This window comes from Oncorhynchus masou, chromosome 28 (assembly GCF_036934945.1).
Source record: "Oncorhynchus masou masou isolate Uvic2021 chromosome 28, UVic_Omas_1.1, whole genome shotgun sequence".
In the NCBI taxonomy this organism is placed as follows: Eukaryota; Metazoa; Chordata; class Actinopteri; order Salmoniformes; family Salmonidae; genus Oncorhynchus; species Oncorhynchus masou.
This window is the reverse complement of record NC_088239.1, coordinates 69,767,930-69,793,489: the sequence shown is the minus strand read 5'-3', so window position 1 is coordinate 69,793,489 and position 25,560 is coordinate 69,767,930. Positions and strand designations below refer to the sequence as shown.

Below are 25,560 nucleotides of genomic sequence, written 5' to 3'. Positions count from 1 at the left end.
AAAAAAATAAGATCTAGAAGCAAACGGTGGGGTGACCATCATCCACCATGCTCCAATCCTACTTCCTTAGTTTAAATGTAGTGCTTGTGACACTTTGAGAATTAACCACTAACAAATGTGCACTGCAGCAAAAGAAAGTCCAAGGCAATTCTGCTGTTGTGACAAATAGTGCCTCAAGCTGAGATGTGGGACAGGAAATGAGGTCCTCTTTTGTTCTGATCATTTGACTAGTGTGGTCTTATGACAGGGCAGCAGGGCCATGTGAAATAGCCTGACGCAGTCACAGACACTAGCCTCATTTAGAAGGAAACAAAACTACCGAAAATGACTAAAGAAACAGATAACAGGAAATAAATGATTATTTCTATGTTTTTGTGTGACTGTAAATGTGATAAATGTGTGTGTATATATACTGTCAATGTTATCATCATTAAATGAGACGACTGTCGATGCCGCACATGGCCCAGACACACACATATATTTCCTAATGCAAACGAACACACAGTCGGCCAACATACGCACTTACGACATGTTGACTAGCCTCGAAAGCGTAAGTGGGTATGCCCAGAGTCCTCCAGTCTTTGTGATAACAGAGCAAGCGAGGGCGAGTAGGAGGCTGCTGCCGTGGTTATCAGAGAGAAAACAGCTTCATCAATTAGCACAGGGCTACTAATGAAGCTAATGGGTTTACTACTCCCCCCCCCCCCACACACGCTCACTCATTCAAAGGCTTACATCATTCATCTCTTTCTGTCTTTCACACACACACTAACTAACTCTCATGATGCTGTCATCAGTTATCCTCACTCTCTCACATAAACACTCTCTCTCACTCCCTCCATCTCTCTCTCTGTGTATCTGGAGTTGGATCAGAGGGCCGGGCCCCAGAAGGCTGAGGAATAACAGGCCCTCCCACTGGGGCATGCTGGTGGAAAAATCCCTCTGCTGTGCAGCCCTCAGCCAGAGACTGAACCCAGAACCCCACCTACAGACACAACTAGCATGATATTCAAATACAGACTCATATCACATTTTATATAACCAAGTCAATGAAAAAAAGTAATAATATGCTCAAAAACTGACATTGGTCCTCTCAAAGATACTGTATCAAGGGAAGTAAACTTTTATTTCATAACTAATATTCTGCTTAGTACTGAGCTTTATTAAATTGATAATGTGAATACTTTCACTCATTAACAGCACCTGTACAGTATAGTGCTGTACTACGATACAGACTAATAACTAGACCAGCCTGACCCAGAGATGGAGTACTTCTTTAAGAGGTATTCTGGATTACTATTACACTGGGGTGCTGTCCAACTGAGCAGGCGTTTAAGCAATATGTCCGCCCGTGCCAGCTTGGGCAGAGCAGAAAAGGCTATAAGGACACACCTGACGCCCAAACCAATATTTCATTTCAGAATTTATAAAAATGTGGTTAATAAGGTAAGAGTCAGTTTTTGGCTAATCGGTTTAAGTGTCTGCTGTGTCCTTTTCTCTCAAGGACAGAGAAGAAAGCTCTTGTTTTGAATTTACTTCTCTACTGTTCTAAATAAAAAAGGTAAAATAAAATGTAAACGTATTCTTAACAATGTTAATATACAGACAAAAAAACAGAAATACTAAATCAATATGGAATATGAAAAGGGTTGAAGATGATATTGAGAGATTCAGATATAGCGATATGAATCTTAAAAAACAGGTAATCTGGTGCTCAATACATCACCCTGACCGACCAAAACAAAAACCAGAACTTTCTTATTCTCCCTTCCCTGCAATACAGTACTACATAAAAGGAATACAGTAAGGGACTAACTTAAATCTACAGCATTGAGAGAAAACAATGCTTCAGATTTAAAACCACTACCCTGGCCTGCACGTTTAGAATATGACCGTTACTCCACTTCCTCTATTGAAGACGTTCACTTCCTGCTAGATTCGCCCTATTTCCTCATTCTCCTGACCTTCAATTATTTCCTCCTTGATATGATCCCAGAGAGAACATTGTTTTACTATTACTACTACTTATCCTCTGTTCTTATAGACGTCATACTGTCACGTCCTGACGGGGGGGGGGTTCTATTTTATTATTTCTATGTGTAGTCTAGTTTTTGTATTTTTATGTTGACCTGGTATGGTTCCCAATCAGAGGCAGTTGTCTATCGTTGCCTCTGATTGGGGATCATACTTAGGCATCCTTTGCCCACCTGTTGTTTGTGGGATCTTGTTTTTGTATTGTTGCTTTTGAGCCCTTCAAGACTGTACGTTCGTTTGTTTGTTTCTCTTTATTGTTTTGTTGCTGGTTGACATTTAAATAAATTATGATGAACCCAAATCACGCTGCGCCTTGGTCTACGCATTTCATTGAGCGTTACACATACGTTGTGGGCCGAGCTATGAGAAATGTATGGCTCTGGTCCATTCCTTCTGTTGCCGTTCAGAAGATAGGAACATAAACAAACTTTATTCGTAGAGGCCGGAACGAACACGTGAGCAGCCTAGCCCATTCCTGAGGTCAAGGGAGCCTTGTGGGGTGCTGTGGGCATGGCCTGACCTGGACAGGGATCATGGTTTAGGAATAGAAACTCAGCGTGACACCAGATAGCTGCAGCGTGTCTGTCTGCAGATAAAGAGGGTGTGTTGAACCTCAGGGGCTTGCTTCAAAAATAGCACTTCTAAAAGCCGGGCCTGGCCCGACAGAATCAGTGACTCAATCAGCATGTAGCGCAACATCATATTCAATATACTCCGACTTTTGACTTTATGCATAATCATTATACATTATAATTACTGTTACTGATTTTCAGTTCGACCCAGATAGGCTGTTTAGGAGGAAGTCATTCTTGACTAAAGAACAAAACTTCTTCCAGTTGCTTATACTCTCCCTATTACTACTTCTAGCAATGTATTACTTGTGATTTCCTTCATGGCAACACTTCAAGGAGAGCTACAATATAGCAGGACACCTACTCATGTCTGTCACGAGGAGGGAGCTCAGACGACACGGCCATTGTGTGTGAAGCAGTTTTAGAGTTCAAAGTGGAGACAGGGTGGAGAGTTTGAGTTTATGTCTGGAGAGAGACGGACACAGACTGTGTGGTTCTGGTAGAGCAGAACTATGGAAGCATGCTAGAGAGAGCGGTACACAGAGACTGATACAGGCAGAACGCTGAATGGAGGAGGCTGGAGGATAGACAGATGTCCAAGATAGATTTGGCCCAGTACAGTTTTTATACATTTTTTGTTGAGATGATTCCCAGTGTTCCAGAGATAACATGAAACTGATGATGTAATACACATAATATATAGCCAATTAATGATTAATAACGGAAGAATATAGGCCTAATGTCAACACTACCTGATGAACCTCCGTCATACAGCGGCGCTACAGAGCCCGGGGACAGGCGAGCACACACGCAACACACACACACACACACACACACACGCAACACACACAAACGACCACATCCACAGCACAACACACACACACACACACACTTACCCCTCGCCTCAGGCTCCGGAGGCAGGTCATTTTGGGTTTGGAGGCCATGAACTCGTTGAAGCGGTTGGAAAGGGGCTCCTTGTTCTGCTTGGGAGACTGGGGGTCGTTGGGAACAGCACAGGGTGAGGGGGGGCTGGAGGCTGGGGGGGCGGGGGGGGGCTGGTGCGGGGACGTTAACAGGGACATAAGCTACCATTAAGAGGGAGCCGTGACCGAGGAGGAGGAGGAGGAGGAGGAGGAAAAGGTGCAGAATCAAAACGAGAGGACAAAAAAGGAAGGAAGGAGGGAGGAACACAAAACGAGATAAATAAATAAGGGCCCAAATAATGTTAAAAACAGGTAAGAGAAAAACCCAACGGAAACAGAGACAACCAAGAGAGATGTCAAACACAAACAACCCCAGTGTCATACCCAGCTGTTATGTCGTAATGTAGTACAATCTTGTCAAACAAAGTAAAACAAAGGTTGAAGGTCGTAACGTAACCAGAGTGAGTGAGAAGCGTTAGTGTTAGAGCTAGGTGCTGCTGCAACACATTTAAGCAGACAGTTTCACAGAGAAGCACATGCAAGCTTCCATTTTGTAATATCAATTTTCTGGAAACCTCATCACATGCGAGCGGTTGGACAAAAAATTCCCCACATCCTCTGAGATGCGACAGCAGCTGAATTTCAGGTCATCATCACAGAAACCTAACTCTCTCTGCCCAAACCCTTTAAGGCTCAATTAATGAGCTACCAGCCATTTGGGAGCTAGAGAGAGATCTGCAATTTGTACTGACAGATTGCTTACATTACTCAGTGAGTGAACATGCACACAAGAGCTTAGTATACCCGTCTTTTTAAAACCAAAGGAGTAAATAAATGTACGTAAATGGTTTGCAATATAATTTTTTTTATATTCAAAGAGGAGTTCTGTTTATAGAAAGGGATGCAACTTGGACTAGGGTCTCCCATCTCTGCTATGCTCTGATATAAATGTCTCACGTTTTCACCATGCTGTGTGAACGTGAGTGTTTGTGTGTGTCTCCTCTCCTTCCAGGACATTCTGTTCACCTCACACTCTCAGGGTACAGTACGTGCATGGCCTAACTCAAAAGGTGAGGACAAATACACTGTCATCAGCTGTCCCTTATGCTCTTGAGTTTGAACACAGACACATTATGAACAGGAGGAACACCAAACAAACAACACACACATCATGGGGTTCCCTCTCTCGGGATTAAACCTCAGGGAGTCGGAGCTAGGGAAGGACACCCCCGCACACACATCATGGGGTTCCCTCTCTCGGGATTAAACCTCAGGGAGTCGGAGCTAGGGAAGGACACCCCCGCACACACATCATGGGGTTCCCTCTCTCGGGATTAAACCTCAGGGAGTCGGAGCTAGGGAAGGACACCCCCGCACACACATCATGGGGTTCCCTCTCTCGGGATTAAACCTCAGGGAGTCGGAGCTAGGGAAGGACACCCCCGCACACACATCATGGGGTTCCCTCTCTCAGGATTAAACCTCAGGGAGTCGGAGCTAGGGAAGCACACCCGAGTGCTCTGCTCTATCATGGTGCCACCTCAACCTTAAAACCTCATCCCAAATGGCCCCATGTTAGACAGCTGAGTCACACAGAAGCAAGGGGCTGTGAGAAGGCCATTCCAGACAGACCACCATTGTAAGAGCACGATCAGGGAGTGAGACTGTTATTAGGCTACAGGACATACAGTCAGAGTGCAGAGGAGTGAGTTAATCTGCCATTTTAGTTTATCACCAGAGAGAGAGGGGGAGAGAGAAAGAGAGGATGGGGTGGTGGGACTCAGTTATCGATGTATTAGTGGGTTTTGGTTAAGTTGAGAGTTGGTGGCTCAACGACAATTATGGTGACGATGATGACTAGTGAGAAACCAGGAAAAGGATGGCAAATAATAACAACCACACTGACAATACTACTGAAGTACTGTAACGACAGAATTATTGCAATTACAATGATAAATTAAAACAAACTGAACAGAACTATAACAATAACCAAAATAGAGCATTAAAGTCACATTTGACAGTGTAACCTACAACAATGTCCCCTGAAGTTACAGTATTTAAGCCTTGTTATAGCCAACAGTGTGGCCAAAAACATTGGACATCCTTGTACAGGGAGAATGAAGTGATGTCACAACCACTCCACAAATAATACACTTGACCCTGTGAGGTATCACTATGTTACCTTGTTCTTGTTCTTAATGAAAGGCCACAGTTTGCCTTTGCTCTTGCCCCCGCCGGGACGTTCCTTGGCCTCTCCTCGTGAGTTGGACAGGCTGGTCTCAGAGACAGTCCTCTTCATGGTCTGTCCCGGCCCGTAGTCCTCAAACTCTACGTCCCCTGGGGGCTCAAACCCAGACTTGTACGACTCCACTACCTGCTTAGAGTCCTGGTGGGGTGGGGTAGGGGGAGAGATGGTAGAGTGAGAGATAGTAAGGGGAGAGATGGTAGAGTGAGAGATAGTAAGGGGAGAGATAAGAGATAGATCTGTTAGGTCTCTCCTATGTCAACAGTTTCATAATAACATTTAAATATGACCAGAAAACTCAATTTATATTCCAAGAATTCCTAAAAAGCAGGTTAAATGTAAAAGTCCAGAAATATAAAGTGTCAATTAGGACACCGCTCATTGTTCACTACAGAGTTACAGGGTCTGTATCGGTATCTCTATCTTTATACTGATAAGGCCAAAGGGAAGAGGTAAGAGGTCATCAGCCTGAATGCTGCTAGCGGTAGAGACAGAGCCATTGGGTTCTGTGTCGAGAGGATATGGAAGGGAGCCATTCCATGTGAATCTATTATTCCTACTCTTTTTACTGGAACAGCACAGGCCTTCATTTAGTAATCTCCCCTCCTTCACTTAGTGACACCCCAGGGATAGGCTTTGTCAAACCAGGCATGCAGCCAACATGAGACATCTCAATATATTAGGCTGATGATTTTCTATAGCTAGCACTAAAATAGCGTCCTCCATCTTGGCATACTGGATTGAATGCTTGAAAAATCCAATGTTTTTTTACTCAATGAGTCACATATAAATGACTCACGTGTGTGTATGTATACTGTCAAGCGTGTGTATGTTTTCTGGTGAAGTGGGTGACTCATAGTTAACCTTGTGTGTGCAGACAGTGAAGTGGCCAGATCCAGACTAGCTGCTCCCTCCTTACACAATGTAGTGTGATACTTCACACAACACTCACACAAGCGAAAACTTTTAATTTGGCACTATACTCCAGCCTATTTTTTTTTAGATCAAATGTTTAATATGAGGCGACAGTACAGAATGTCACCTCATATTTGAGTTTAATCATGAATAATGATGAGTGAGAAAGTTACAGATGCATAAATATACCCAACAAAAAATGCTAACCTCCCGTTACTGGTAATGGTGAGAGGTTAGCATGCCTCAGGGGCATGATCTTTGTGCCTCTGTACATTTTTACCTCATCATTATTCACAATTAATTCATGATTAGCTGTAGTCATGGTAGCATCCGCATTCATATAGAAGTGTACAGCAACATATTATTCTTCTTATTTTGCTATATCTGTGTAGTATTGTGTTGAGTTAGGACCAGCCACTCTTAGAAAAAGGGTTCCAAAAGGGTTCTGTGGCAGTCCCCATAGGTAGAACCCTTTTCGGTTCCAGTTAGAACTCTTTTGGGTTCCATGTAGAACACTCTGTGGAAACGGTTCTACCTGGAACCAAAAGGGTTCTTCAAACGGTTCTCCTATTGGGACAGCCTTTTTGGTTCTAGATAGCACCTTTTTTTTCAAAGAGTGTATGGGTCCAGACTGGTACCATATCGGTCAAACAACGGTAGTGGCAGCATCACGCTACTCTGTTCAATCAAGTACTCGCCCCACCTCTCGGTGACTCCAAAATGACACAATACATTATTTACCATTAATATCTATTGGGCACAACAATCTGAAACACAACCAACCAAAAAAAAACTGCAAATGCATCCAACAAGTTTGTAGAGTTAAATGCTTGATGTAGTCATTGCGTGTTAGGAATATGGGAACAAATACTACTACTACTACTTTAATACACAAAAGTGAATTTGACCTTCAAATGCTTGATTTCTAAATGGTCAATCAGATTTTTATGAAAATACCCTAAAATAAAAGGTGACATTCTGTACTGTCACCTCATATGAAACATTTGATCTCAAATCCAAAATCCTGGAATATAAAGCCAAATTAAAAGTTTTAGCTTCACTGTCCCAATACATTGCATTCGGAAAGTATTCAGACCCCTTCCCATTTTCCACATTTTGTTACGTTACAACCTTATTCTAAAATTGATTTTTTTTAAAATTCCCCTCATCGATCTACACACAATAGTCCATAATGACAAAGCAAAAACTGTTTTTTAGATTTTTTTGCATCCTCTGTAGAGTTGGGAGAACCTTCCAGAAGGAAAACCATCTCTGCAGCACTCCACCAATCAGGCCTTTATGGTAGAGTGGCCAGACGCAAACCACTCCTCAGTAAAAGGCACGACAGCCTGCTTGGAGTTTACCAAAAGGTGACTAAAGGACTCAGACCATTAGAAACAAGATTCTCTGGTCGGATGAAAGCAAGATTGAACTCTTTGGCCTGAAAGCCAGACACTACGTCTGGAGGAAACCTGGTACCATCCCTATGGTGAAGCATGGTGGTAGCATCAAGCTGTGGGGATGTCTTTCAGCGGCAGGGACTGGGAGACTAGTTAGGATTGAGGGAAAGATGAACGGAGCAAAGTACAGAGAGATCCTTGTCTGTACCTATCTCTCTCTCCCCTTCTCTCCCCCCCCATAGGCCTCTCTTTCTCTGCACTCATTCTCTCATTATTGCTCCTGTTACATTTTCCCAGCTCTCTCTCTGAAACCATTAACTGTGGGAGTGTCAAGGGATGGGGCTTAAATTAGCCCAGAGATGATTGGCCGAGTCAGGCGGCTGAGTGAATGAGAACGCTCCAAAGAAAGCATTCTCACCCGTTTTAATCCCAGGTTTTGTTATGACTTAACAGATGAGCATTTGAGGTGGATGGGTGAGGCAAATACCTCAGTATCTCTGAATTTTGTAAGGCCAAGAGCCTGGACTCTGGTGAGGGAGGAATATCATCAACAACACATAGTACCCACATGGTTCTAGCCTGGAAGAAGACTGTACACACAATCTTGTGCATGCATACTCACAGTCTTTGGCTCGATGGACTCAGCAGCCTTGGTCATTCCGTCTAGACATTTCCCTACAATAGGCAGCACCTCACGGTCCACCTCTGCGTATGTCTTCATGGACACACCCACCCTCTCGATCCGCCTCTCCTCCATCTCCTGGAGTTTCTACATACACACAAACACACAACGATCCTTATTACAATGCTGTAACACCAGCATCCTATTACAGTAGCTCTGTGGTCGTACCACACTATACTGCTGCCAAGTATGTAAGGTACTGTAAATCTATGAAGATGTCTATAATTGGTTCAAAGATACCATAGTTCGGAGGTTGCTTTTCAAACTGGCTCTGACACCACTGACCAGCAAGCCAACTCTATTACTATCACCGGCTGTAAAGAGGCCAGGGTTAACATCAGAGTCGGCAAGCCAACAGCGTTAACGTCATGTCATCACCTGGCATCACTATCATCAAACTATCATCTAACTCAAATGGGTTGCCAGCAGATGCACCAGTCTTCACCATGAGTGGGCACAGTCCGTTGTGAAGGAGCTCTACGATGATCATCATCAACCTCTGTTTTATTCATCTACATAATTGTTAATTGTTATTAAGAGGACCAAAATGAAAATCTTTTTTTAAATTATTAACTTTAGTGTCATCTTCAAATGCATTGTGTCCATAAGTTGGGGTTGTAATGTATTTATAAATTGTCAATTAAATCAAAAGACATTGAGACAGACGAGGGCATCACTGTCTGTAGTAATGTTTATTTTCTTTACGTTATCTGGAATATATTGTGGATGAGGATGTAGTAATGTGTGGTATTGCCTGGAATATATTGGGGATGAGTGTGTAGTATTACCTGTAAAATATTGGGGATGAAGGTGTAGTATTACCCGTAATATATTGGGGATGTGGGTGTAGTATTAAATGGAATATATTGTGGATGAGTGTGTAGAATTAAATAGAATATATTGAGGATGAGAGTGTAGTATTAACTGGAATATATTGGGGATGAGGGTGTAGTATAATCTGGAATATTTTGGGGATGGGGGTGTAGTCATGTGTAGTAATACCTGGAATGTATTGGGGATGAGTGTGTAGTATTACCTGTAATATATTGGGGATGAGTGTGTAGTATTACCTGTAATATATTGGGGATGAGTGTGTAGTATTACCTGTAATATATTGGGGATGAGTGTGTAGTATTACCCGTAATATATTGGGGATGAGTGTGTAGTATTACCCGTAATATATTGGGGATTGGAGTGTAGTATTACCTGGAATATATTGGGGATGAGGGTGTAGTATTGCCTGGAATATATTGGGGATGTGGGTGTAGTATTACCTGTAATATATTGGGGATGAGTGGGTAGTAATGCTTAGTATTACCTGGAATATATTGGGGATGAGTGTATCGTAATATGTAGTAATACCTGGAATATATTGTGGATGAGTGTGTAGTATTACCCGTAAAATATTGGGGATGAAGGTGTAGTATTACCCGTAATATATTGGGGATGTGGGTGTAGTATTACCTGGAATATATTGGGGATGAGTGTGTAGAATTAAATAGAATAAATTGGGGATGAGGATGTAGTATTACCTGGAATATATTGGGGATGAGGGTGTAGTATAATCTGGAATATATTGGGGATGGGGGTGTAGTCATGTGTAGTAATACCTGGAATGTATTGGGGATGAGTGGGTAGTATTACGTGTAATATATTGGGGATGAGTGTGTAGTATTACCTGGAATATATTGGGGATGAGGGTGTAGTATTGCCTGGAATATATTGGGGATGAGGGTGTAGTATTGCCTGGAATATATTGGGGATGAGGGTGTAGTATAATCTGGAATATATTGGGGATGGGGTGTAGTATTAACTGTAATATATTGGGGATGAGTGTGTAGTATTACCTGTAATATATTGGGGATGAGTGTGTAGTATTACCCGTAATATATTGGGGATTGGGGTGTAGTATTACCTGGAATATATTGGGGATGAGGGTGTAGTATTGCCTGGAATATATTGGGGATGTGGTTGTAGTATTACCTGTAATATATTGGGGATGAGGGCGTAGTAATGCTTAGTATTACCTGGAATATAATGGGGATGAGTGTATCGTAATATGTAGTAATACCTGGAATATATTGGGGATGAGTGTGTAGTATTACCTGTAAAATATTGGGGATGAAGGTGTAGTATTACCGTAATATATTGGGGATGTGGGTGTAGTATTACCTGGAATATATTGAGGATGAGTGTGTAGAATTAACTAGAATATATTGGGGATGAGGATGTAGTATTGCCTGGAATATATTGGGGATGTGGGTGTAGTATTACCTGTAATATATTGGGGATGAGGGCGTAGTAATGCTTAGTATTACCTGGAATATATTGGGGATGAGTGTGTCGTAATATGTAGTAATACCTGGAATATATTGGGGATTAGTGTGTAGTGTTACCTGTAATATATTGGGGATGAGGGTGTAGTAATGCTTAGTATTACCTGGAATATATTGGGGATGAATGTGTAGTATTAACTGAAATGTATTGGGGATGAGTGTATAGTATTACCTGGAATATATTGGGGATGAGGGTGTAATATTGCCTGGAATATATTGGGGATGAGGGTGTCACGACTTCCGCTGAAGTTGGCTCCCCTGCCTGTTCAGGCGGTGCTTGGCGGTCGTCGTCACCGTCCTACTAGCCGCTACCGATCCCTTTTTCGTTTGTCTGTTAGTTTTGTCTTATTAGTTTCACCTGTGTGTATTTTGTTTTAATTAGCTTCCCTGTATGTAGTAGTTTGACCCGCCCTTGTTTTGTGCGGGATTGTTTTTTGTTACTCTGTTGGTTGTGGTTTCATGTTTGTATTCTCCGGACTGTTTGGTCCTGTGGTTGGGCTGGTCTGTTTTATGCGCCCTGTATGTTGGCGTGACCGTTTTTGCTGGAGAATAAATTACGATTTACTGAACCCTGCTCTCTGCGCATGATTCCAACCCACCACTCCTAGTAGGCCGTGACAGAGGGTGTAGTATTATCTGGAATATATCGCGGATGAGTGTGTAGTAAGGTGTAGTATTATCTGGAATATATCGGGGATGAGTGTGTAGTAATGTGTAGTATTATCTAGAATATATCGGGGATGAGTGTAGTAATGTGTAGTATTATCTGGAATATATTGGGGATTAGTGTGTAGTATTAACTGGAATTTATTGGGGATGAGTAATGTATAGTAATGTATTGTAATACCTGGAATATATTGGGGATTAGTGTGTAGTATTACCTGTAATTTATTGGGGATGAGTAATGTATAGTAATGTATTGTAATACCTGGAATATATTGGGGATTAGTGTGTAGTAATGTGTGGTAAAACCCGGAATATATTGGGGAGTAGTGTTTAGTATATATATATATAATATATTGGGGATGAGAGTGTAGTATTGAATATAATATATTGAGGATGAGTGTGTAGAATTAAATACAATATATTGGGGATGAGGGTGTAGTATTACCTGGAATATATTGGGGATGAGTGTGTAGTAATGTTCATTCTGCTCCTGGTTGAACTTGGTCAGGTAGTTGGAGTATTCAGTCTTACTGTCTGCTGCAATCTGGTGTCTCATCTGAGCCTGCTGCCGCGCCTGAGGAGAAACAAACACACATCACACATACACACTTAATGAACTTGGTGCCTTCATGACTCACACATGTGTGCACGCATACACGCATGCACACACACCCACACTATCCCAGATGCAGGTCTGTTGAGGGAGCAGCAGTAGCAGAAGCCATTAGCAACACACAATGTATGTTGAGTGATACACACACACAGGAAATAACCTAAAGAGCCATAAATACCCAACATAACCCTTGAATGAGAGGAATGGATTTCACCACAGACTACATACAGAGTTCTATGTCATGTCATCTGTCATGTGATCCTCAGACAGTCCTCACCATAGTGCAGGTCATGGCTGCCCAAAGTAAGTTCATTCCAACGTTAAACCAGGCCTGTCCATCTCCTCCCTACAGTACACCAAGCATGTCCCTGTCTGTCTCCTCCCTACAGTACACCAGGCCTGACCCTGTCTGTCTCCTCCCTAGAGTACACCAGGCCTGTCCCTGTCTGTCTCCTCCCTAGAGTACACCAGGCCTGTCCCTGTCTGTCTCCTCCCTACAGTACACCAGGCCTGACCCTGTAAATCTCCTCCCTACAGTACACCAGGCCTGTCCCTGTCCGTCTCCTCCCTACAGTACACCAGGCCTGTCCCTGTCCGTCTCCTCCCTACAGTACACAAGGCCTGACCCTGTCCGTCTCCTCCCTAGAGTACACCAGGCCTGACCCTGTCTGTCTCCTCCCTAGAGTACACCAGGCCTGACCCTGTATGTCTCCTCCCTACAGTACACCAGGCCTGTCCCTGTCCGTCTCCTCCCTACAGTACACAAGGCCTGACCCTGTCCGTCTCCTCCCTAGAGTACACCAGGCCTGACCCTGTCTGTCTCCTCCCTAGAGTACACCAGGCCTGACCCTGTCTGTCTCCTCCCTAGAGTACACCAGGCCTGACCCTGTATGTCTCCTCCCTACAGTACACCAGGCCTGACCCTGTCTGTCTCCTCCCTAGAGTACACCAGGCCTGACCCTGTCTGTCTCCTCCCTAGAGTACACCAGGCCTGACCCTGTATGTCTCCTCCCTACAGTACACCAGGCCTGTCCCTGTCCGTCTCCTCCCTACAGTACACCAGGCCTGACCCTGTCCGTCTCCTCCCTAGAGTACACCAGGCCTGACCCTGTCTGTCTCCTCCCTAGAGTACACCAGGCCTGACCCTGTCTGTCTCCTCCCTAGAGTACACCAGGCCTGACCCTGTATGTCTCCTCCCTACAGTACACCAGGCCTGACCCTGTCTGTCTCCTCCCTAGAGTACACCAGGCCTGACCCTGTCTGTCTCCTCCCTAGACTACACCAGGCCTGACCCTGTATGTCTCCTCCCTACAGTACACCAGGCCTGTCCCTGTCCGTCTCCTCCCTACAGTACACCAGGCCTGTCCCTGTCTGTCTCCTCCCTACAGTACACCAGGCCTGACCCTGTCCGTCTCCTCCCTACAGTACACCAGGCCTGACCCTGTCCGTCTCCTCCCTACAGTACACCAGGCCTGACCCTGTCCGTCTCCTCCCTACAGTACACCAGGCCTGACCCTGTCCGTCTCCTCCCTACAGTACACCAGGCCTGTCCCTGTCCGTCTCCTCCCTACAGTACACCAGGCCTGACCCTGTCCGTCTCCTCCCTACAGTACACCAGGCCTGTCCCTGCCTGTCTCCTCCCTACAGTACACCAAGCATGTCCCTGTCTGTCTCCTCCCTACAGTACACCAAGCATGTCCCTGTCTGTCTCCTCCCTACAGTACACAAGGCCTGACCCTGTCTGTCTCCTCCCTAGAGTACACCAGGCCTGTCCCTGTCTGTCTCCTCCCTACAGTACACCAAGCATGTCCCTGTCTGTCTCCTCCCTACAGTACACCAGGCCTGTCCCTGTCTGTCTCCTCCCTACAGTACACCAGGCCTGTCCCTGTCTGTCTCCTCCCTACAGTACACCAAGCATGTCCCTGTCTGTCTCCTCCCTACAGTACACCAAGCATGTCCCTGTCTGTCTCCTCCCTACAGTACACCAGGCCTGACCCTGTCTGTCTCCTCCCTAGAGTACACCAGGCCTGTCCCTGTCTGTCTCCTCCCTACAGTACACCAGGCCTGTCCCTGTCTGTCTCCTCCCTACAGTACACCAGGCCTGTCCCTGTCTGTCTCCTCCCTACAGTACACCAAGCATGTCCCTGTCTGTCTCCTCCCTACAGTACACCAAGCATGTCCCTGTCTGTCTCCTCCCTACAGTACACCAGGCCTGACCCTGTCTGTCTCCTCCCTAGAGTACACCAGGCCTGTCCCTGTCTGTCTCCTCCCTACAGTACACCAAGCATGTCCCTGTCTGTCTCCTCCCTACAGTACACCAGGCCTGACCCTGTCTGTCTCCTCCCTAGAGTACACCAGGCCTGTCCCTGTCTGTCTCCTCCCTACAGTACACCAAGCATGTCCCTGTCTGTCTCCTCCCTACAGTACACCAAGCATGTCCCTGCCTGTCTCCTCCCTACAGTATACCAGGCCTGTCCCTGTCCCTCACCTCCCAAAGGTACACCAGACCTGTCCCTGTCTACCTTCTCCCTACAGTACACCAGGCCTGTCCCTGTCCCTCACCTCCCAAAAGTACACCCCGCCTGTCTCCTCCCTACAGTACACCAGACCTGTCCCTGTCTGTCTCTTCCCTACAGTACACCAGGCCTGTCCCTGTCCCTCACCTCCCAAAAGTACACCAGACCTGTCCCTGTCCCTCTCCTCCCAAAAGAACACCCCGCCTGTCTCCTCCCTACAGTACACCAGGCCTGTCCCTCTCCTCCTGACAGTACACCAGACCTATCCCTGTCTGTCTCCTCCCTACAGTACACCTGGCCTGTCCCTCTCCTAACTACAGTACACCAGACCTGTCCCTGTCTGTCTCCTCCCTACAGTACAACAGGCCTGTCCCTGTCTACCTTCTCCCTACAGTACCCCAGGCCTGTCCCTGTCTACCTTCTCCCTACAGTACACCAGGCCTGTCCCTGTCTGTCTCCTCCCTAGAGTACACCAGGCCTGACCCTGTATGTCTCCTCCCTACAGTACACCAGGCCTGTCCCTGTCCGTCTCCTCCCTACAGTACACCAGGCCTGACCCTGTCCGTCTCCTCCCTAGAGTACACCAGGCCTGACCCTGTCTGTCTCCTCCCTAGAGTACACCAGGCCTGACCCTGTCTGTCTCCTCCCTAGAGTACACCAGGCCTGACCCTGTATGTCTCCTCCCTACAGTACACCAGGCCTGACCCTGTCTGTCTCCTCCCTAGAGTACACCAGGCCTGACCCTGTCTGTCTCCTCCCTAGAGTACACCAGGCCTGACCCTGTATGTCTCCTCCTACAGTACACCAGGCCTGTCCCTGTCCGTCTCCTCCCTACAGTACACCAGGCCTGACCCTGTCCGTCTCCTCCCTAGAGTACACCAGGCCTGACCCTGTCTGTCTCCTCCCTAGAGTACACCAGGCCTGACCCTGTCTGTCTCCTCCCTAGAGTACACCAGGCCTGACCCTGTATGTCTCCTCCCTACAGTACACCAGGCCTGACCCTGTCTGTCTCCTCCCTAGAGTACACCAGGCCTGACCCTGTCTGTCTCCTCCCTAGACTACACCAGGCCTGACCCTGTATGTCTCCTCCCTACAGTACACCAGGCCTGTCCCTGTCCGTCTCCTCCCTACAGTACACCAGGCCTGTCCCTGTCCGTCTCCTCCCTACAGTACACCAGGCCTGTCCCTGTCCGTCTCCTCCCTACAGTACACCAGGCCTGACCCTGTCCGTCTCCTCCCTACAGTACACCAGGCCTGACCCTGTCCGTCTCCTCCCTACAGTACACCAGGCCTGACCCTGTCCGTCTCCTCCCTACAGTACACCAGGCCTGTCCCTGTCCGTCTCCTCCCTACAGTACACCAGGCCTGACCCTGTCCGTCTCCTCCCTACAGTACACCAGGCCTGTCCCTGCCTGTCTCCTCCCTACAGTACACCAAGCATGTCCCTGTCTGTCTCCTCCCTACAGTACACCAAGCATGTCCCTGTCTGTCTCCTCCCTACAGTACACAAGGCCTGACCCTGTCTGTCTCCTCCCTAGAGTACACCAGGCCTGTCCCTGTCTGTCTCCTCCCTACAGTACACCAAGCATGTCCCTGTCTGTCTCCTCCCTACAGTACACCAGGCCTGTCCCTGTCTGTCTCCTCCCTACAGTACACCAGGCCTGTCCCTGTCTGTCTCCTCCCTACAGTACACCAAGCATGTCCCTGTCTGTCTCCTCCCTACAGTACACCAAGCATGTCCCTGTCTGTCTCCTCCCTACAGTACACCAGGCCTGACCCTGTCTGTCTCCTCCCTAGAGTACACCAGGCCTGTCCCTGTCTGTCTCCTCCCTACAGTACACCAAGCATGTCCCTGCCTGTCTCCTCCCTACAGTACACCAGGCCTGACCCTGTCTGTCTCCTCCCTAGAGTACACCAGGCCTGTCCCTGTCTGTCTCCTCCCTACAGTACACCAAGCATGTCCCTGTCTGTCTCCTCCCTACAGTACACCAGGCCTGACCCTGTCTGTCTCCTCCCTAGAGTACACCAGGCCTGTCCCTGTCTGTCTCCTCCCTACAGTACACCAAGCATGTCCCTGTCTGTCTCCTCCCTACAGTACACCAAGCATGTCCCTGCCTGTCTCCTCCCTACAGTATACCAGGCCTGATCCTGTCTGTCTGTCTCCTTACAGTACACCAGGCCTGTCCCTGTCCCTCACCTCCCAAAGGTACACCAGACCTGTCCCTGTCTACCTTCTCCCTACAGTACACCAGGCCTGTCCCTGTCCCTCACCTCCCAAAAGTACACCCCGCCTGTCTCCTCCCTACAGTACACCAGACCTGTCCCTGTCTGTCTCTTCCCTACAGTACACCAGGCCTGTCCCTGTCCCTCACCTCCCAAAAGTACACCAGACCTGTCCCTGTCCCTCTCCTCCCAAAAGAACACCCCGCCTGTCTCCTCCCTACAGTACACCAGGCCTGTCCCTCTCCTCCTGACAGTACACCAGACCTATCCCTGTCTGTCTCCTCCCTACAGTACACCAGGCCTGTCCCTCTCCTAACTACAGTACACCAGACCTGTCCCTGTCTGTCTCCTCCCTACAGTACAACAGGCCTGTCCCTGTCTACCTTCTCCCTACAGTACCCCAGGCCTGTCCCTGTCTACCTTCTCCCTACAGTACACCAGGCCTGTCCCTGTCTGTCTCCTCCCTACAGTACACCAGGCCTGACCCTGTCTGTCTCCTCCCTACAGTACACCAGGCCTGACCCTGTCTGTCTCCTCCCTACAATATACCAGGCGTGTCCCTGTCTGTCTTCTCTCTACAGCACACCAGGCCTGCCCCCTCTCCTCCCTACAATATACCAGGTGTGTCCCTGTCTGTCTTCTCTCTACAGCACACCAGGCCTGTCCCCTCTCCTCCCTACAGTACACCTGGCCTGTCCCTGTCTACCTTCTCCCTACAGTACCCCAGGCCTGTCCCTGTCTACCTTCTCCCTACAGTACCCCAGGCCTGACCCTGTCTGTCTCCTCCCTACAATATACCAGGCGTGTCCCTGTCTACCTTCTCCCTACAGTACCCCAGGCCTGTCCCTGTCTGTCTCCTCCCTACAGTACACCAGGCCTGACCCTGTCTGTCTCCTCCCTACAATATACCAGGCGTGTCCCTGTCTGTCTTCTCTCTACAGCACACCAGGCCTGTCCCCTCTCCTCCCTACAGTACACCTGGCCTGTCCCTGTCTGTCTCCTCCTTACAGTACACCAGGCCTGTCCCCTCTCCTCCTTACAGTACACCAGGCCTGTCCCTCTCCTCCCTACAGCACACCAGGCCTGTCCCTCTCCTCCCTATAGTACACCAGACCTATCTCTGTGTGTCTCCTCCCTACAGTACCCCAGGCCTGTCCCTGTCTACCTTCTCCCTACAGTACCCCAGGCCTGTCCCTGTCTACCTTCTCCCTACAGTATACCAGGCCTGTCCCTGTCTGTCTCCTCCCTACAGTATACCAGGCCTGTCCCTGTCTGTCTCCTCCCTACAGTACACCAGGCCTGTCCCTGTCACCCAGGCCTGACCTGAGCCATACAATATTTCTATCAATGTTAGGTTCCATTCGAATTGAAGGCAGTCAATTCAGGAAGTAAACAAAGATAATTTATTTTCAGTGACTTCTCAATACACTGAATTCCCAGCTATTTATTTTTAATGTGGTTACATTTCAGAACATTACATTCAAATCACTTGAATAGACTGCCTTCAATTTAACTGAACAAAAATATGAATGCAACAATTTCATTGATTTTACTGATTTACAGTTCATATTGAAATAAATTTGACCCTAACCTATGGATTTCACATAACTGGGATAAAGATTTACATCTGTTGGTCACAGATACTGTACCTCACAATTGCCCTCAGGATCTCGCAACGGTATTTTGGTGCATTCAAATTGCCATCGATAAAATGCAATTGTGTTCGTTGTCCATAGCTTATGCCTGCCCATACCAGAAACCCCCCCCCCCCAAGACACATAAACAGACACACACACAGGGCTGGCATAAGAATCAAATGGAGGAGGGACACAACTTGACTACCACACCTATACAGAGTGAACAGAGCGGTGAATGTGTGTAAAAGATGTGTGTAAAAGAGGCAGGTGTGTGGAAGGATAGATACACCCTGGCAACACTAATGATCAACAAACCTAAAACTCTAACCTCAGCTGCCTCACATCCTGTTGTCGCACTAGGCAGTAAACAGTGGATAACCTAGCTCAGTATGATACACACACCAAACACACACCTCTTCTGCAGAGACACTTTAATCTCTGAAACAAATCTAAAACCACAAAGCGAAACTGAGACTGAAATGTCTTAAGGCTCGCACATATTGCACCTAATGTGGATCTAGCGTTCATCTGCCGCTCATTCATCGTGTGGTAGAATAGATTGCACTCAGTTTGCAAATTACATTCAGAGGTGCTAAGTATTCTGGGCCAGCAAAAGCTATTGGTGTGTCCAAGACCTTCCAGAAATAAATAAATGCATCTTACCGACATACATGTCTTGTCAGTGTTTTGAGTAAAGAAAAAGGGACAGAAATAAATGTCTGATGCTTTTGCTTGCATAGCCACATTAACCAAGCAGTACGTTGACTAATGTCAACGGTGCTAAGGATACAGCAAGCAGAAGGTTTTGACAAATACACACATGAAGAGACTGAGCGATATAAGCCTAAACTCACAGAAAAAACAACAGGTATGAAGACACAGCAAACAGACCACCAACTTATTATGCTAAAAAGCAACCCTACAAACAGAGATATATAGACACACCTGAGAGGACAGAGAACAGTGCTCAGTATTGGACAGAGTCCAGATAAAGGACAGTGCTCAGTATTGGACAGAGTCCAGATATAGGACAGTGCTCAGTATTGGACAGAGTCCAGATATAGGACAATGCTCAGTATTGGACAGAGTCCAGATATAGGACAATGCTCAGTATTGGACAGAGTCCAGATATAGGACAATGCTCAGTATTGGACAGAGTCCAGATATAGGACAATGCTCAGTATTGGACAGAGTCCAGATATAGGACAATGCTCAGTATTGGACAGAGTCCAGATATAGCACAGTGCTCAGTATTGGACAGAGTCCAGATATCGGACAATGCTCAGTATTGGACAGAGTCCAGATATAGGACAATGCTCAGTATTGGACAGAGTCCAGATATAGCACAGTGCTCAGTATTGGACAGAGTCCGGATATAGCACAGTGCTCAGTATTGGACAGAGTCCAGATATAGGACAATGCTCAGTATTGGACAGAGTCTAAATATAGGACAGTGCTCAGTATTGGACGGAGTCCACATATAGCACAGTGCTCAGTATTGGACAGAGTCCAAATATAGCACAGTGCTCAGTAATGGACAGAGTCCAGATATAGGCCAGAGCTCAGTATTGGACAGAGTCTAGATATAGGCCAGTGCTCAGTATTGGACAGAGTCCAGATATAGGCCAGTGCTCAGTATTGGACAGAGTCTAGATATAGCACAGTGCTCAGTATTGGACAGAGTCCAGATATAGCACAGTGCTCAGTATTGGACAGAGTCCATATATAGGACAGTGCTCAGTATTGGACAGAGTCTAGATATAGGCCAGTGCTCAGTATTGGACAGAGTCCAGATATAGTGTCACGCCCTGGCCTTAGTATTCTTTTATTTATTATGTTGGTTAGGCCAGGGTGTGACGGGTGATTATGTGTTGTCTTGTCTAGGGGTTTTGTAGATTGATTGTGTTCAGTGTAGTATTCTAGGTAAGTCCATGGTTGCCTAGAGTGGTTCTCAATCAGAGGCAGGTGTTTATCGTTGTCTCTGATTGGGAACCATATTTAGGCAGCCATATTCTTTGGGTATTTCGTGGGTGATTGTTCCTGTCTCTGTGTATTGCACCAGTTAGGACCGTTTCGGTTTTTCCACGTTTTCTTATTTTATATAGTGTTCACGTTTTCATCTTTCATTAAAGATGTTTATAAATAACCATGCTGCATTTTAGTCCTCCTCTCCTTCCCAGGAAGAAAACCATAACATATAGGACAATACTCAAAACGGGATGCTGAGGCCACTAACATCCCACTGGGCACAGACGTCAATGCAACGTCTATTCCATGTTGGATCAATGTAATTTCAATTAAATGAAGTGGAATCAAAGTTGATTCAACCAGTGTGTGCTTGAACAGGTGATCGTGTTTTGGGGTGACCTGTGTAAGCGATGAGAAACGAGGTTGAAACTTGAGACAGTTATAGCACATGCTCTGCCCAGTGTGGACCTACCTCGTGGGAACTTTGCTTCAAGGTATGGCAGAAAAATAAATAACAACATAAGCACACAAAGTTAGCCACTTCCTGCTGAACAGGAAGCAGAAACTTTTATAGACACTGCATAGTCATAGCTACAGTCATTGCTCCAGGGGCTCTAGGTGGTACAACTGACACTTGAGGGCCACCGAGCAGTAGGCCATCTTTTCTACTTTCTTCAGTGCTTTCCAGCGGAGACTACTTATCATAGGATACTCAGTAAAAGTCCACACAGAGCCATAAGGGGACATGTCTTAATCTCAGTGGCGAAGTGGCCAAACCGTAATTTGAAGGATTTGTCCGCCAGTGGAGGACAGGGAGCAGTTTGAGGTTGGCACCAGCTGCTTACCAGACCACCAGAACCCCAGCTCAACAAACTCCAGCCTCTCTGGAATATACCCAGTGCTCTGAGATATGGTCCTAACTAAGACTACACGGCTCAGATTCCCCAAGTCCAAATATATCCCAAGTGGAATACTGCTATTATCTTAAAACATAGGAAGTGAGTGTATCTGAAGATTTACGCTACAGTTTTTCCATTACTGAATTATCTGAATTCTATCAGCAGTGCTTGAAATGTCATACCACAAAACCACAAGAAGACTGCTAAACAGACAACACACAATCCAACACTTAGCCTATAACCATCAGTATAACAAATCAACACATTAATGGTTAGGGTGGTGACATGTCATGTTTTCCGATGATGTAATACTCCAATGTCTGTGAAAGGCAGATCCTAACAGACCATGATACATAGAAAGTGATGGATTTATTAATGACATCAGAGTGGTGGTAAATTTGTGTCCATGATATCATGTGCCAGTGTGTGTTTCCAGAATGAGAGAGTGTTAGGAGTAACAGGTCACATTAAAATAGTTAGGCTTCATCCACCTCAGCTCTCTGATTCCCTGCCTGGAACAAAGAACTGCCACGACAACCGAAACAAGACAAACGTTGAGTAACTGTTGGAAAGAAAAGCCACAGAGTAAAAGAGCAGATGCCGGAAATTATGTAAAAATAAAAGGGAGTAAAAAAACGGAATTAATGTCCGTCCCAATGTCAGCTGGGTATTGTAGAAGAAGAAATTAAATAATGTATATTTATTTTGTTTTCTCAATTTAATCAGAGAGAAAGTGAATCTGAGTAAGTGAGAGGAGGCGAGTGAGGTCAGAGTCAGACAGACATGCACACAACACATACTATGTATGAATAATGTAGGGTCTGTTAACATTACTGCAGTCTTCCATTAGATAGCGACACACACACACACACACAACTGGGAACACAACAGTGTGTGTGTGCGTGGAGGAAAGCGAGCACCTACAGAATCACGCTTATCTATAAAAGTGCCAGTTTAGACTTTCCACTGGCAATAAACTCTCCATACAAAACTCCAGATCAAGAGCTACGTTGCCTTGCCATAATATCATATAAAGTATCACATATTGAGTGTACATGACTAACACCAATCTTCAAATGCATTAAAACCATCCTTGTTATGACTAAAAACATGTTTGTTTCTCAAAACCAAGGAGTGAATAACTTAATGTCCACTAACACAGGGGACTCAGACACAGTGCCAGACTTGGTATGTGTTTGTGTTGGTTGCTTAGGGAGAAGCAGGGCTGATGCTGTATGTCAGTTCAGTTCCTGTCAGTCCAGTGCTGTACAGTGCTGCTCTGGTCTGAGCCAATGGTCTGAGCCCATCCATTGTGACTGTTTGGCTGTGAGAGACTGAGGACATAAAGGCTCCTTGTGCAGGCCTGTATTAGCATCATAATCGGATCTGAACCGTGTCCGCTCTGAGCTCTGAGCCTGGTCCGCTGCTGGGTGGACTGCTGATGAAGCAACACACCGGGGTGGTGCTAACCCATGATGCCTTGAGACATGGCAGCGCGTGGGTTAAAGACACGTACGTCAGAGGCAATCCCAATTCCCGATGATTAGGGACACAGGATGTGACATCAACACAAGACCCCAAAGTCTGATGACTGTTGAGATTCACCAGCGAGAGCAGAAACGGAAATATACAGATAAACAACACATTCACACGACACAATACTCATTTTCCAGCATGCAAGGAAGGAAGGTTAGATAGGGACAACAATGTGCACACACACACACACACGGACACAAAGCTGGTTGTGCTGCCAAGCGACGCACATGGTAGACAGGCAGGTCACAATGACTGGTTGCTCTGCTCCTGGTCTGCCTGGCCAACAGTGATAATGATTCAGTCAGTAAGTCCTTCTATCGCCGTGGTGAGAAGCGGGAGATTACTATTACTGTGCTGCTGACAGAGAGACGCAATGCCAGCCTATGCAGAAAGCCCTGGAGCAAAACCAACTGTTACTGATGCCTCACGTGGGGTGGGTCAGGGAAAAGAGGGGGTTGTTGTACAGTACATGAACTATTTTCTCTTTTCATGCACAGAGGGGAGAGATAAAGCAGTTATGTTTAAGCAGTGTGATTATAATGCACTTGCTTGTGATTGGTCAGTGGTGTGCAGGCTAGTTTTAGATTGGTTGGTGGTGAGCGATGACAGGACATACCTTCTCCACGTCTGCTTTCGTTACATTGATGTCGGCGTCCATTCTCTCAAAGTACTGCTGTGCCCGGTCCGCCTCTTTACAGTCTCTCTCGAACCGCCGTTTACTCTGAGGGGAGAACAGTCGCATAGTTATTTTAGGTGTCACTTATACAATATGGCCTATAGCTCACTAATATAGGCTAATAAACATTTACCCTTTGGGAACTTGGAGAGGGATAGACATCACATACAGTGTAGGTTACATGGAAGTCATATCGTTTTAGACCAGGCATTGTGTGACATAGATGTCAGTTAGCCTACATTGGACATGTGATTCTGACACAGCCAAAGGGTCTATCTCTCAAAGTCAAGTCTGTCGGAAGATTAAATAAATGTTGGTGGCTGTTTGTGCTCAAAATCATCCCTTCTTCCATCCCTCGCTTGGAACAAGCAGTGTTTGTTCGTTGAGGATGCACTCTAACCCTTGCCTCGCTGCCCTGAACACAATGGGAACATTGAGCGCTCAGAGAGGGAGGAGGAGAGGAATGGGACTGTAATGTTTCTCCCTCTCTCTCTGTCCAGATAGTGATAAGGAAGGCCCTGTAGAGACTCAAACAATCACAGGGATAGGCTCTCCTTTACAGAGAAAACAAATACACTGACACTCATTCCTTTCACTCCTTCATTTGTTGGCCTCTCCTCCTCCACTCCTTGTGATCAGCTTGGAGGGATGTATTTATGCTAGGCTTTAGGAATGCACAACAATCTACTGCACTGTCCTTGAGAAACTCAGTCTGCATTAATGCAGTCTTCAGACCTGTTGTTAACCTGTTAATGAGGTAATGTCTTAATCTACCCTGCATATGGAACAGTCTGATGGTTCATTCAACGTTGACGGTCAAATTGTAGACCAATGAACCTTGGATACATCTCTATTTCGATGTGTCTGCTTGGGGGGGGGAATATATACAGCTGTGATTATAATCGAAGAGAATTCCCTTGGTAGATAATGCGGTCGACATTTGATTGTGAGGAATTCTAAATCAGGTGAACAGAAGGACTTGAGTTCCTGTATGTTGTTGTGACCACACCACGTCTCTTTAACCATTTGATTTTGATTTGATATTTGTCCAGGAAGCCTACGACGCCTACCATCTCCACTTCCCTTCTTCATTTGATCTAAATTCAATCTGAGATGCAGCTACTGTAAGACCATTGATAATCTTTGAGCTCTGCAGTCCTATCCTCAACAATCTTTCACATTCACAAGAAAAAGGGCCATTGTTTTGGTTTAGTTTCTCATTGGGATGGAATGTCTTAGGGATAAAGGCTGTATGTTATGAGTGTAATCCTGTGTAAATCCCTGTCTAGTGATTTTTATTAAACACACAGTTCCATACATTCGATACCCACTAATCCTTAAACAGGAGTGATTCCATTCACTGCCAGGTAATGGGCTTCAGTTTCTCCACCTACAATACTGCAATTTAGCAACTACATGCATACTATAACCACTAAACTGTCATGACTGTAGTAGTACTACGACTACTGGCCTGCCATAACTGTAGTAGTACTAGGACTACTGGGCTGCCATAACTGTAGTAGTACTATGACTACTGGGCTGCCATAGCTGTAGTAGTACTAGGACTACTGGGCTGCCATAACTGTAGTAGTACTACGACTACTGGGCTGCCATAACTGTAGTAGTACTATGACTACTGGGTTGCCATAACTGTAGTAGTACTACGACTACTGAGCTGCCATAACTGTAGTAGTACCACGATTACTGGGCTGTCATAAC

At 46.1% G+C, this 25,560-nt stretch overlaps 1 protein-coding gene across 18 annotated transcripts in view; it reads right to left on the bottom strand.

The window, feature by feature from the left end:
- LOC135518164 (formin-binding protein 1-like) overlaps positions 1 to 25,560 on the bottom strand; it is a 125,592-nt gene that overhangs the window by 17,917 nt on the left and 82,115 nt on the right. For 9 of the 18 annotated variants that reach the window (XM_064943094.1, XM_064943090.1, XM_064943095.1 and 6 more), the window contains exons 6-10: positions 23,782 to 23,886; positions 12,219 to 12,347; positions 8,712 to 8,858; positions 5,712 to 5,915; positions 3,503 to 3,691 (exon numbers count right to left, since the gene is read on the bottom strand). In XM_064943094.1, the coding sequence (XP_064799166.1) occupies positions 3,503 to 3,691; positions 5,712 to 5,915; positions 8,712 to 8,858; positions 12,219 to 12,347; positions 23,782 to 23,886 (774 nt within the window). The remainder of the gene's footprint in view (positions 1 to 3,502; positions 3,692 to 5,711; positions 5,916 to 8,711; positions 8,859 to 12,218; positions 12,348 to 23,781; positions 23,887 to 25,560) is intronic. The other 9 variants (XM_064943104.1, XM_064943105.1, XM_064943107.1 and 6 more) reach the window with 3 other exon arrangements.